This window comes from Cucumis melo, chromosome 1, assembly GCF_025177605.1.
Source record: "Cucumis melo cultivar AY chromosome 1, USDA_Cmelo_AY_1.0, whole genome shotgun sequence".
Taxonomy (NCBI): domain Eukaryota; kingdom Viridiplantae; phylum Streptophyta; class Magnoliopsida; order Cucurbitales; family Cucurbitaceae; genus Cucumis; species Cucumis melo.
Genome location: NC_066857.1, coordinates 4,488,284 through 4,501,315, shown reverse-complemented (window position 1 = coordinate 4,501,315; position 13,032 = coordinate 4,488,284). Strand labels below are relative to the sequence as shown.

The window sequence follows — 13,032 nt, the reverse complement described above, 5'->3', positions numbered from 1 at the left end:
TAAGGGCATATTTGGGGTTAGAAGTGGAGTAGAGTGACATGGGCTATAATAGTCAAATCCTTGTTTAAGGCAATGTTTAGTTTTTTAATAGGGCTTAGAATTAGGATTTAAATTAGCTCACAGCCCTTTGTTTCTTAGAGAGGTGTAAACGGGTTTGGTTGGATCAGGTTGAAAGACATTCTTAACCCAACCCATATTTTTAGGTTGGTTGGATTAGCAACCCAAATAATCTAAATTAATTTTCCAAACCAACCCATATTTTACAGGTTGGGTTGGGTTATCAGGTTTTTTTTTTTTTTAATTTCTAATGTTTGTAAAGAAAAAGGGTGACAATAGCCATCACAAGATGAAAACACACCACAAAATCCCACTCAACAATGGATCTCTAAATCCACAACGACTTTTGTTTACTGGAAAAAAATATATGTACAGAAGCAACAAGTTAGGGTACCAAAGTTAGCAATTAAAGTTTAAGGTACCAACTGTTGGTCGTGAGGGATGGCCATCGGAGGGAGACTGAAATCTGAGAAGGATGGCCATCGGAGACTGAAGTGAAGTGAGATGAAGAGGGAGAGTCAGAGACGGTGCGATGAAGAAGACGACAATGAGATGAAGAGGGAAACCGCGGTAGCACGATGAAGAAGACAACTAGGGGTGTGAAGAGGGAGACGACGCTTGAAGGAGATTGAGTGTGTAAAGAGGGAGATGGCATGCGAAGGAGACTGAGAGTGTGAAGAAGGAGATGGTGCATGAAGTATGAAGAGTTTGAGAAGAGAGAATGACCTAACTTCCTAATATTTTATTAAATAAATAATGAAATACTATATATTATTAATTCGGGTTGAGTTGACCAAAATTTTTCAACACCCAATCCAAAAAAAATCAAAATTTTCAACCCAACCCATATAATATGGGTTGGGTAGTTCGGGTTGTTAGGTTTTTTGGGTTGTACTTACACCCTTAGTTTCTTTCTTAGGTTGGAAAATTCGTCGACCAACTTTCGAATACCACCACCAATGATTATCGCTAGTCAATCTCCGTACACCACCTTCGGTGACTCCATCGACGACCTTTCGACAACTATTGTGAACCAACCTTGGGTCGGCATCGATCAACAATAAAATTTTAATAAAATCATTTTTAGTATATATAACAAATCAAAGAAACTTGTATACACAAACACTTTTTTCAAAAAGTTATAGAACACATTTGTGTTTTTATTTTAAGAAGTTTTTATTAAATGTGTTCATAAATTTTTGAAACTACACTCTCATTCTTCTTGTTCCTTTTTCTTTTTTATGCTTTTTTTTCTCTAAATTATCGTTATCTTTTTAAAATTATCTCTCTTTCCTTCTTTATCTAAAATTAATGTTTCCTTCCTTTTAGAGGATAATGCAAGTATATATATATATATAGTGTTGTATGCATATCAAATAAACTTTCACATACATGTTTCTTTTTGTACAAATATACATATATATAATTAACTATATTTATTAGATTGTATGCGTAGAAAAAGAAATCTCTAATTTAGAATTAATGAACGTTTTTCTTTTCTTTTTTTCTTTTTTGGTTAATTTAATCGGTTCAAAAACCTAGAATAATCTTTTAAAGTTAAAAATTATAATGATAAAAAAAACTTAACGGCCAAATAAAAATAAAAATTCAAAACTTTTATGATTTTTTTTATTCCTTGAATATAATTTTATAAAAAAATAGAATTTTTCAATAATTGAATTTAAGATTGAGATACCAGTTTATTTCATTTTGAAGTTTGTGTATTATGATATAAAAAACCATGATCTTTTTCAAATTAGTAAAATGACAATAAAGTTTATACATTTTATTCCAAAATCTAGTAAAATCTAAATATCATATACATAGAAAATATGATTGATCAAAAGTTTATAACAACATCTGATTAGAAATGTTTATTTAACCTGTGGGATACGAGGTGGGGAATCTCCAAACACATGGGGAATGGAGGAGGGAGTGGGGAAGGGTTTTTCCCATTGACAACACGGGGTTGGGAACAGGGAATACATTCCCCGACCCTGCCCCAAACAAAAATATAATTTTATATATATATATATGTAACTAAATATAAATATACATATTTATTTATTTACTTATTTAACAATATGTTAAAGAGTAAACAAAAAACCTACTTAGATATTCTTCCTTTCCTTCTTTTCTCTATTCCATTTCTTTATTTTTTTTCACCCTAATTCCATTTCTTTATTTTTTTTCACCCTAATTCCATTTCCATGTTGTGAAACTTTTCTTAAAGAGTATATGTACATGTTGTGTCTTGACTTATGATTTGTAAATTTTTCTTAAAAAATATGTTGTGTCTTAAAAATATGATGTAATTGAAGGCTTTGTTAGAATACTTATGGATTGATTTTTTATTTTTTTTTATGGATTTCTAAATGTATCTTCTAACAATTGAATATTTATTTTTATAAATAATGAGAATTTGACATTTTGAATTGGTTTAATCAAAAATGTATATACATTTCAAGTAAATGTAGATTGGAAAATGAGATTAAAATTTTAAAAACAAGGAATATTTCCCCACGGGAAACCCGATCCAGTAGAATCCCGCGGGGAATCCCCACCCATTCTCGTGAGGAAATTGGTGGGAATAGGGAATGGGATAGGGAGGCGGGGACGGGAACGGGGAGTGGCATCCCCAGCCCTACCCTGCCTCGTGCACATCTCTACATCTGATGCAGTAATAAATTAATTTGTATAAATTTGTGAAATCTATAATCTATAATCTATAATCTATAATCTATATATAAAAGCCTCAATGTGGAGAAACTTTTTTCTCTCCATTATATCCTTGGGTTTAATTCTATGTCCAAATTACTTTTTGGTTTTATAGTAAATTCATTTTTAATTTTTTTTGTAATATATATAATTATAAAAGACACACCCTCTCCCACTATTTGTTGAATTAATTATACTTCAGTTTGTGGAATTAAAGAACGTAGGATATGAAGAGTTGGAATGCAAATGATTTTTCATTTATATTTTAGAAATTAGTTACAAATTAAATATCTTACTAATTCTAATTAACAATAGAAATTTGAAGACTTGAAAGTTGAAAAGTTTTTGTAACTTTTTTTTTACTATACAAAAGGCTTCCTTGATTTTTTTTCTACCAATATTGTTATTAAGAAATTTGGATTCATCGGATTGTGTAATTGGACAAGATTGGTATGTCGATCATTTAGTAAAAATATTATAATAGCAATGAGTGATAATGTAGGAAAACAAGTTTTTCTTCTACGAATACCATTAAGTCCACCAAATGACAATGGATATCCATTCAAGTTCAAGAGAAAACAATTTTTCATTCATTTATGCTTTGCAATGACAATTAACAAAGCACAAGAACAAACAATTCCTAACGTTAATATATCTTCCTGAAAAAACGTGTTTTCTAATGGACAACTTTATGTTGCACTATTTAGAGGAATTTCAATGAAGACAACAAAAGTTTGGATCAAGTTCATATGTGATAATAAGTTATCTTCAAATTGTACAAAAAAAAATATTGTTTATAAAGAAATCTTTTTTTGATATATGCAAGTCTTACTACGTTGAAATTTTTATATTTTAATTTAATTATTGTAACTTCTTCCTATGTATATCTAATTCTATTAGATTTTGAATTTCGTACCTTTAAATTTAGCACAACCTAAACATGTAACATATACATGTTTACTATAAAGCTACAAATACATGTCATGCACGTGTCTTTTACTGGTTTGAATTGAGTTTTCTAAAAATGATATTTTATATAATTAGGGCATAAAAATAGATAACGGTCTTTTCAAAAATATAACAAAGTGGCAAAATATTTACATTGTACAAAATAATTTCGAAAACAGGAAAAAACCCACAAGCTCATGTCAACAACCCACGCGAAATATATTTGGTACACAATCGTTGTTTGGTATATGATCATTTAGATTTGGTTACAATTTATTTTTTCAATTCTATCATTTATTTTTATTACACAATCGTTTAATTTGATCATTTACATTTAAACCCAAATCTAAACGATTTTTTTTTCAAATTTTGGTACACTTAGATTTGGCTAAACCATTTTTTTTTAATTCTTTTAGAACACGATTTGTCTAGGCAATGATTTTTTTTTAATTTTTTTTTTAACATTTTCATTTGGCTAGTCCAATTTGTCTACCCTGATTTTTTTCAAAATTCTTTATACACAATCAATAAGAGTTCGTTTAGATTTGATTACTTTGCTATTTTTTGTAACGGTAGTTCAGAACAAAGAACAGAAAAAGAAGAAAGACATGGAAATAAATTGCAGAAAAAAAAAGGAGGAAGACGATGAAAGAATTCGCAACTAGAGAAAGACGGAAGGGCAAATTTAAAATATTTAAAAATTTGATGAAAAGAAATTGGAGAATGAGAAAGACGAGGAAAGAATTTGCAGCGAAGAGGAAGAGGGATGAAAATTTTTGAAATATTTAAAAAATTGCCAACTTATGTAATGAGCATCCGTAGCCTATTTGGTGTTTTGTTACTTAAAGAAATTTATTTCAGCCCAAATCACCACTTAAAATTTTTATTTTCATATTTGTCCTTTCAAGCGCCTATATATCGATTATCGATTATTAAGCTAATAACAATGTTCATAGTGTAAACTCCCCGGTTTACCACTTCCGGAGGTTGAAGACAACCTTCCGGATTCTTCAACGTCCATCGTTGCTTCTCTTTACTTATTTTTCAACAACTACAAGGTTTCCTTTCAACTGGGTTTTTGTTAGTTTTTCATTCTTCTTTTACATATTCTACATGTTCTAGATTGCTTAATCTCATCTTCTCCTTTGGTTTCTAGTGTATTCGACATCCATTGTTTCCGGCCGATTGTTTCATCGGAAATATTTCCGGTCGCTGCCTTCAAGTACGATATGATTCTACTTGATTGAGTTTGCTGCTTATGTATCTTTTTTCTTTTATCTTGTTATTGTTTTTCTTTGAAAATCGTACTGTTTGTGTGTTTTAGTAAACTTCTATGCTCTGTTATTTTGGTCTGATTTGATTGGGGGAAGTAGTTTAGTGTTTAATGTTCTTGGTTTTCTAATCCTTGTTTTCTCTACGTGGGGTAATCCGAATCGATTTCATGGTTTTTTTTATTTTTGGTTGTTTCCTAGTGTTTTCTTGGAGTTGTCAACGATGATTTGGAGGGATGATGAGAGCTTAAACTTTGCTTTTTTTTTTTTTTTTGATTGATGCTGATTAGACTACTTATTGGAGATTTTGAATTTTTCTCATGTTTGGATGTTTGAATCTGAGAGTTTCCTTTCGTTTTTCTTCTTTCTTCTTTAGGGATGTTTTGATTTTTTTGTATTAATTCGTTTTGTTGGTTTTTTTTTTTTTTTCGAAGGGTAATATTATGGACACTGGAGGCAATTCTCTTCCTTCTGGGGCTGATGGGGTGAAGAGAAAAGTGTCGTATTTCTATGACCCAGAGATTGGCAATTACTATTACGGTCAGGGCCATCCAATGAAGCCACACCGTATTAGGATGACCCATGCTCTTCTTGCTCACTATGGATTGCTTCAGCATATGCAGGTCTTTAAACCCACCCTTGCCAAGGACAAGGATCTTTGTCGTTTCCATGCTGATGACTACGTTTCATTCTTGAGAAATATTACGCCTGAGACTCAGCAGGATCAGCTGAGGCAGCTCAAGCGTTTTAATGTTGGTGAAGATTGTCCTGTGTTTGATGGTCTTTACTCATTCTGCCAAACATATGCTGGTGGCTCAGTTGGTGGTGCTGTCAAATTAAACCACAACCAGTGTGACATTGCTGTTAATTGGGCTGGTGGCCTACACCATGCTAAGAAGTGTGAGGCTTCTGGATTTTGCTATGTCAATGATATTGTCTTGGCTATTTTAGAGCTTCTTAAACAGCATGAGGTTTGTTCAAACACGAGTTCAATACATCTTTTCTTTATTTGTATCTCCTATTGACCATTTATGATGTTGACGTTAATGATATATCCTGGGATTTGTGAGTACTTTATCAAGCATCTGCTCCTCCTACTGTGAAATAGTTTTGTAGTGCTTCATTTAATTTATCATATCATTCAAGCACTAGATTGAGTTGGATTCTACAGAATGTGAAGTTCAGATGTAGTTTGCTTATCAATAAATATCATTCAGCATTAGAGCATTAGCCTCTTTTCATTTCATCAATGAATGATGTTCAATTATTTCCTTTCATATCATTCAGCATTAGGAGGGAAGAAAAAATTTTAAAATGAGGTTGTGGAGTGGAGGTTGCAAGGTCAAATGTCAATATGTGTGCCATTGCTTTTGTGAATCCTTCATTTTCTTTTAAATTGATGTGCATAGTTTTCATGTATGAGTATTTATAGCAAGTCTTATGCTCACTGCTGTTGGAAGTTGTAATAGTTGTCCTTCCTCCTTTTTTTTTTTTCTTTTTGCAGCGTGTTTTGTATGTTGATATTGATATCCATCATGGAGATGGTGTAGAAGAGGCTTTTTATACCACTGACAGGGTCATGACAGTTTCGTTCCACAAATTTGGTGATTATTTTCCTGGTACTGGGGATATTCGTGATATCGGCTATGGGAAAGGGAAGTATTATTCCCTCAATGTTCCTTTGGATGATGGAATTGATGATGAAAGTTATCATTCTCTATTTAAACCTATAATGGGGAAGGTTATGGAAATCTTTAAGCCCGGTGCTGTAGTTCTTCAATGTGGTGCTGACTCTTTGTCTGGGGATAGGTTGGGATGTTTCAATCTTTCAATCAAAGGTCATGCTGAATGTGTTAAATATATGAGATCATTCAATGTACCCCTTTTACTGCTTGGTGGCGGAGGCTATACTATCCGAAATGTCGCTCGATGCTGGTGCTATGAGGTAATTTTTTTCTATTATGATTTTTTTAATCTGATGAATATGATTATAAATGTGGCACGAATGGGGTCATTGTGTGAATGTACCCAGTTTCACGAGTAAGTGGAGAACAGATTCGTTCTTGATGGAAACTCCTGTTTGGCCAGTTTAAAAGAATTGCTCTTAGAAACTTTTAAGTTACAAGCAATCACACATATACCACTACTTATGGAGGCACCAAATATAAATTGATGAAGAGTGACAGTATAATTGTCATAAATTGATCAAAAAAGGTTTTAGTTACTATACCAGGTTTTCAGTTAACAATGTCCTATCTTAAGTTTGTAATCAGTTTTAGAATATGGGCATCTACATAAGAATGTTCTAGCTGCTAGCCATTAGGATGTGAATCTGTATTATCTGGAATTTCTTTCAACCAAGTTTATGAAAGAAAGCATGCCAGTCCTTTTAGATCTTTCATCTTTCAACTTAGCTAAGAAATGCTAACTTATCGTTTTACATTTGTCATTCTAAATTTATTTTCAATGCTTATTTCGTCACATGCAAAGCAGACGGGAGTAGCTCTTGGAATGGAAGTCGACAACAAAATGCCACAGCACGAGTACTATGAGTATTTTGGACCTGATTATACTCTACACGTTGCACCTAGTAATATGGAAAACAAAAATTCCCGCAAAATATTGGAAGACATAAGAGCAAATCTTCTTGGTTATCTCTCAAAGCTTCAACATGCTCCCAGTGTTCAATTTCAAGAAAGGCCTCCTGATACTGAATTCCAAGAGGTAGTTTCTGTTTCTGGCGCTACCCATTGATTTTGATATTTTTTTCCCCTGTTTCAGCTTCTTATCGGTGGGGCTTGTTTTATTAGATTTGGGATTTGTTTTTAAGCTCTTTCATTATCTAATCAGTTGTTGAATAAAAATGAATCAGTTCATGTTTTAAGTAAATAAACTAGTCTGCGACTCTGCAGTGGCATGCCTGTCAATTAACACATATTTTCTCGTTTGCTTGTTTCTTCACTTAATTGCTATCCTGTTAGAAAAAGTGGATTCTCAACTTTTGCTTTTAGATACTCCCCCATGGTCTTCTTAATTGTCTTTGTGGTTGAATTTCACGAGGCAATTAGAAACTATCTTCTAATATTATCTAATTGCATATAATACTTAGGCGGACGAGGATGATGATAATGGAGATGAGAGATGGGATGAAGATTCTGCCATGGACATCGATTGTGAGAGGTATTTTGTTTTACCTGTCATATCTTTTGGAAGTGGTTTTTTAATAGTTTAACCTGTCATATCTTTTGGAAGTGATATTTTAATATCCATAATTTATATGTTGTTCTCTTTGCACAGAAAGCAATTGCCGAGCCGGGTGAAAACAGAAAGTTGTGACACTGAAATTAAAATAGTACGACTTTCCTTCGCTTGGACTCTATTATCATTTTTTTTCTTCATTGTGTTGTCAACTCTTTAAAGCTGAACAGAAAGAAATAAAAGTATGATCTGTTGAATGATTTTAATGTTTAGGATATGCATGTTACAGCATGATCATACCACTTTTTTCCTTATAAATTAAGGTTAACTGGCCTAAAGTTGCACATGATAGTAAAAGAATTTCTGAATTTCAGCTAAGAGATCTTGAGTTCAGATTCATTGGTGATCATTAGCTAGAGATCGGAAATCTTTCTGGTTTTCAGTTTGGACATTTTGATCTCTCAAGAGCCACTTCGTTTTGAAGTAGTTGGATAGAGCTAATCGACAGAATTTTAGATGGAAGAGAAACGGCATTATTCCCGGGAGTGGTGGCTTTTTTTCCCTTTTGTCTTTTTTCCAATTGATAGATTATAAAGGTTAATTACACGGAGTACCTTTTTTTTTCTAACAATACTTTTTAAATTATAGGGTTTGAAAATTTCAATTTCAACTCTGTTAAACTTTTAAATCGTTCCGAAAAGAAATTCTTGGTGAGGATTACCATTAAAATTCTGTGATAATGGTCTCAACTTCTATGCAGTTGAAGAGTTGTTAACGGTGTCATTTCATATATGCCCTTCAATTTTTTACGCATCAATTGTCATGTCAATTTATATTGTCATTTTGGTGGAAAAATCCTCAGTTTTTCTTTTGGAACAATTTCACAAAAATTTAGGGACCATATGGTGCCTTCTGACTTCTGTTGCATTTGCCTGGGATATTTGGAGATATCCTCCCAGATTCTAGTCAAAGGCTTCATTTCGACTAATACTTAACTACTTAAAATCTTTGTTGTCTCTTTGTTACCTCTTTGGAGATTAATGAGTTGGGTTGGGGTTATGAACATAATGTTAGAATCGAAGCCGTGAATCTGGGAGGATATTCATTTGCTCTAGGTATCCTAGTTATCAAGAGTAAAATTGTGGGGGTAGGATGTTTGCTATCGTGTCTGGATTATACTTTCTCATTTCATTGAACAAACTAATTTGATCTTCTATTCTGTCAACTTAACCCATGTAGTTCCTAAAACACTAGTCATATATTCATATTTTCTTTTGTCCATTTATCAGGAAGATGTTGCTGAGACCAAAGGTTTCAAAAGAGCAGCAACCGGAACGGTAAAATTTAAGCCTGTGTTTATCCATAGTTTCTTACAACATTTCCTACACGATACACGGAATCAAAATCATACGTTTGACGGTGATTGCTGCTGCAGGTTTTTGATCTTTTCGATCTTGAGAATCAGTCTGACGATTGAACGAGGAACAGTGAACAAGCCTGAGGATCAAATGTATACCTAGCAGCAAATGAACTAGATTCGTGCAGATGCGAATTAGTATTTTTGAGATGTGCCAGAACTTTAGACCTGTCACATGGATGAGCGTTAATGTATAGACTATAGATGATGATGAAGCTGTGGATATCATAGGCATGGGTAAATGCAAAGGATTTGTTGATAAGAAACAAATACATTGAAACTCAATCTTCCTTTCTGTGCAAACTACAAAGAATGCAAAAAGAAGAGAGAAACAGTGTTCGTGAAGTTATTCAAATACAGAAATAGTAATATTAAAACTAATGACAAGTAGATATAAGCTCTTCCTGTCAGTGAATAAGGAAAATTAAAGGCAATAGAAAAAGAAAAGAGAAAAAAATAAAAACAAACCTAAGTTACAAAAGAATCTACACAGGTTGAGTTGGGTTGAATTGATGTTTTCTAGACTGAGTTGGGTTGGATAGACTATCCAAAAGATTCAGACATGTTTCCAATACGACTATTAAAATTTAAGTTGGGGCATTGGATTGTTTCATTTTTTTATTAACTTAAATAATTAAATTTGTTTATTATACATGTTATAACTAAAATCTCTCAAACCCCAGAAGCTAAATATCAAATATTCATTTGTTGTAACAATCTAAAAGAAGAATATAATCTTTTTTATATAAATCTGTAATTCAAGTTGGGTTGGTCAACCTAAAATTCAACCAAATATGACAAAATAGAATAAATTTTAACCAATTCAAACCAAGAAAACAAAATTAACTTAACTCAACTCCTATAATTTGACAAAATAGAATAAATTTTAACCAATTCAAACCAAGAAAACAAAATTAACTTAACTCAACTCCTGTAATTTGAGTTGAATAGTCTAGTTTGTCGGCTGGATACCCAACTATATCTCTAACGTGATGTCAAAATAAAATTTGATTGGCAAAGGAATTTACACACTTCCATACTTTAAGCTAAAATGCTCACACAAAAAATTTTAAGACTCAACCCGTTTATGTAAACATAATACTAGAATTAAGCTCATTCATAAATTTTCAACCCATTATTATAACAAAAAAAAACCCATATTTTTGTAGGTCAGTGCTCTAATACCAAATCTGCCTTCACTTTGAGCATTTGGAGTTAAATTTCATCTTAAAAAATTACAAACACTTTAGTTTGACTAATTTGTTCATGTGTTAGAACGTATCAGACCATTGGATAAATACACTTTTCAGTATAAAATATATGTTAGACACGAGTTGTATACAATCAATGTAAAATCAACACTCGTTCAGCATGTATCAAATACTTGTTAAAGCAAACATTAAGATAAAATAATATGTTTGGAGAGCCAACAACATGAAGCTAATTTTGTAAGCATATCAACGCATAAACCCATTGACTTTTTAGTATTTTTTTGGTTCAAAATTTCATCGTCTTCTCCACATAAAGTCCTTGCTAAACGCTTTAAATTCACGAAGACCGATGCACGCAAAACGCCGATCGCAAGTGTAGTTTCATGTTCTACTATAAACCATAGCAAGTTATGCTTTACCAAAATAAGAACCTGTAAATTTTAATTAAAGATCTAAGGCTTGATTGCATTCAATAGAGAAGAAAATGTTTTTTTTTTAAGATCGTTTTTGTTTACTCTTCTGAAAAAGAAAGAAAACTGTTTGAAATAAATTTTAAAAAATTTTCAAAAATTATTTGTGAATGGTTGTTGCATACTTTTTCAAAATAACTTTAATTAAGCATTTCAAAAGAAGTTAAATCAAAAGGGCGACGATTTTCAACACAATGCTCTTTCTTAAACTTCCTACTTCACTTCATGATCAATAAAACCATTCTTTGATGACAACTTTCAATTTCTTTAGTTTAGAGATGATAACCTAACTAATCCTCCCAAAGGATTTATCTTGTAATAAAGTTTTTTTTTTTTTTTTTTTTTTTGAGGTATTGTATTTGAGATTTCTCATAAAGTAGAAATTACTGTGATAATTATTGAAGTCAGTCATCACATTTTTATTTATTGTGCAGTGTGAAAAATGATAATTCAAACTAGTGGCGGTTCAATTTGGTTTTGAAATTCTTGAAAAGTTTGCACTCATGAGAAAGGGTGTGATGGAAACACTTTTAATAAGTGTTAAAAATAAATCAATTTGAAAAGAATTGAAGAGTAGCTTCTATCAAAAGAGTTTTAAAGGACATTTTTTTTAGAGTAAATCCAAATAGATCCAAAGACTATATATAAAAAATTTTACAAATCAAGATACTAAAAAGTAACTTTTAAGATCATTGGGATACCAAAGTTTTAGTTCAACCTAAATTCTATGTTTCGAGAACTTTTGTAAGTTCTATCAAGTTTAAGGAGTCCTTGGTTGTCAAGACGTTGTTCTTAACTTCTTGTAAACTTTGAAAACATCGCAGGGAGATAAATAATAAAATAAAGAAACTCATAGATTACATTATAAGTTTAATTTCCTAGATTGTACCCAAAAAATATTGCCACCAAGAGCTTTTATATATAAGAGAACCGTTATGAATAACAAAAAATAAAAAATATTACCTTTTATAAAATATGGCAAAAAAAAACTTATAAGTGATGTATGTTTAAACAGTAACTTAAAAAGGCATTTACGAATCCGTAAAGAAAAGTCAGTATAAACGTAATAAAATTTTATTGATAAATTACTCATAATGAACCAAAATTACAAACATATTTGGATTAGGTTTGGTCACGTTTAAATGTATAAATTTATCACATGTACTGTTACTACTGATACGATTTACCACTACAGCTACATAATCCGTCATATTTATTATAACTGTTATTATTACTATTACAACTTGGCCAATAATCGAAACAGGTAAAGATAACAATAACCGTAACAATAAATATAATACATTCATAATTCAAATACTACAACAGTAACATATGTAACACAGTGACAATGATGAAGGCCAGTAGATCCCATGTAAATTCCAAGCATAACATAGTGACAATGACAAAGGCTAGTAGGTCCCATGTAAATTCCAAGTGTAATCAAATTGAGCACCCTCAGATTCCTTTTATTTACAGAGTAAAAGCAAACAACGAAAGAAACTAAATGGGTTCACTTTTCATATTACCGTAGACTTATTACATCTATGAGTGGGTAAAGCAGCCTTATTTGCTAGGAACTGGCCTGGGTATAAGCAGTAGTTCATATCTCTAGTGTTTCTAAATCTCTTTCCAAGAGAACTGGCATTCTCAAAAAAAAAAAAAAAAAAAAAAGAAAGAGAGAACTTTTCTTATCATGAATTATAACGCAAACAAACCATGTAGTTAAAAAAGGAGAAACCAAA

General features: G+C 31.8%; 1 protein-coding gene across 2 annotated transcripts; it reads left to right on the top strand.

Moving 5' to 3' along the window:
* Positions 1 to 4,600: 4,600 nt before the first annotated feature.
* On the top strand, positions 4,601 to 9,990 carry LOC103500485 (histone deacetylase 19-like). 2 transcript variants are annotated; one of them, XM_008463791.3, is made up of 9 exons: positions 4,601 to 4,781; positions 4,880 to 4,945; positions 5,429 to 5,965; positions 6,499 to 6,939; positions 7,488 to 7,718; positions 8,104 to 8,174; positions 8,292 to 8,346; positions 9,482 to 9,529; positions 9,628 to 9,990. In XM_008463791.3, exons 3-9 carry the CDS (start codon positions 5,438 to 5,440, stop codon positions 9,667 to 9,669), a joined length of 1,416 nt encoding a protein of 471 aa, XP_008462013.1. In that variant the 5' UTR covers positions 4,601 to 4,781; positions 4,880 to 4,945; positions 5,429 to 5,437; the 3' UTR covers positions 9,670 to 9,990. The 2 variants fall into 2 exon arrangements, with proteins under 2 accessions (XP_008462013.1, XP_008462014.1); XM_008463792.2 differs by lacking the exon at positions 4,880 to 4,945 and having other exon boundaries at positions 4,614 to 4,781.
* Positions 9,991 to 13,032: the final 3,042 nt, after the last annotated feature.

Excerpts from the sequence above, each read along its gene's own strand:
- LOC103500485 (XM_008463791.3), top strand. The coding sequence starts at position 5,438 with ATGGACACTGGAGGCAATTCTCTTCCTTCTGGGGCTGATGGGGTGAAG. Across the intron at positions 8,347-9,481 it reads GTGACACTGAAATTAAAATA|GAAGATGTTGCTGAGACCAA; the intron begins GTACGACTTTCC and ends TCCATTTATCAG. Across the intron at positions 9,530-9,627 it reads AAAGAGCAGCAACCGGAACG|GTTTTTGATCTTTTCGATCT; the intron begins GTAAAATTTAAG and ends TTGCTGCTGCAG.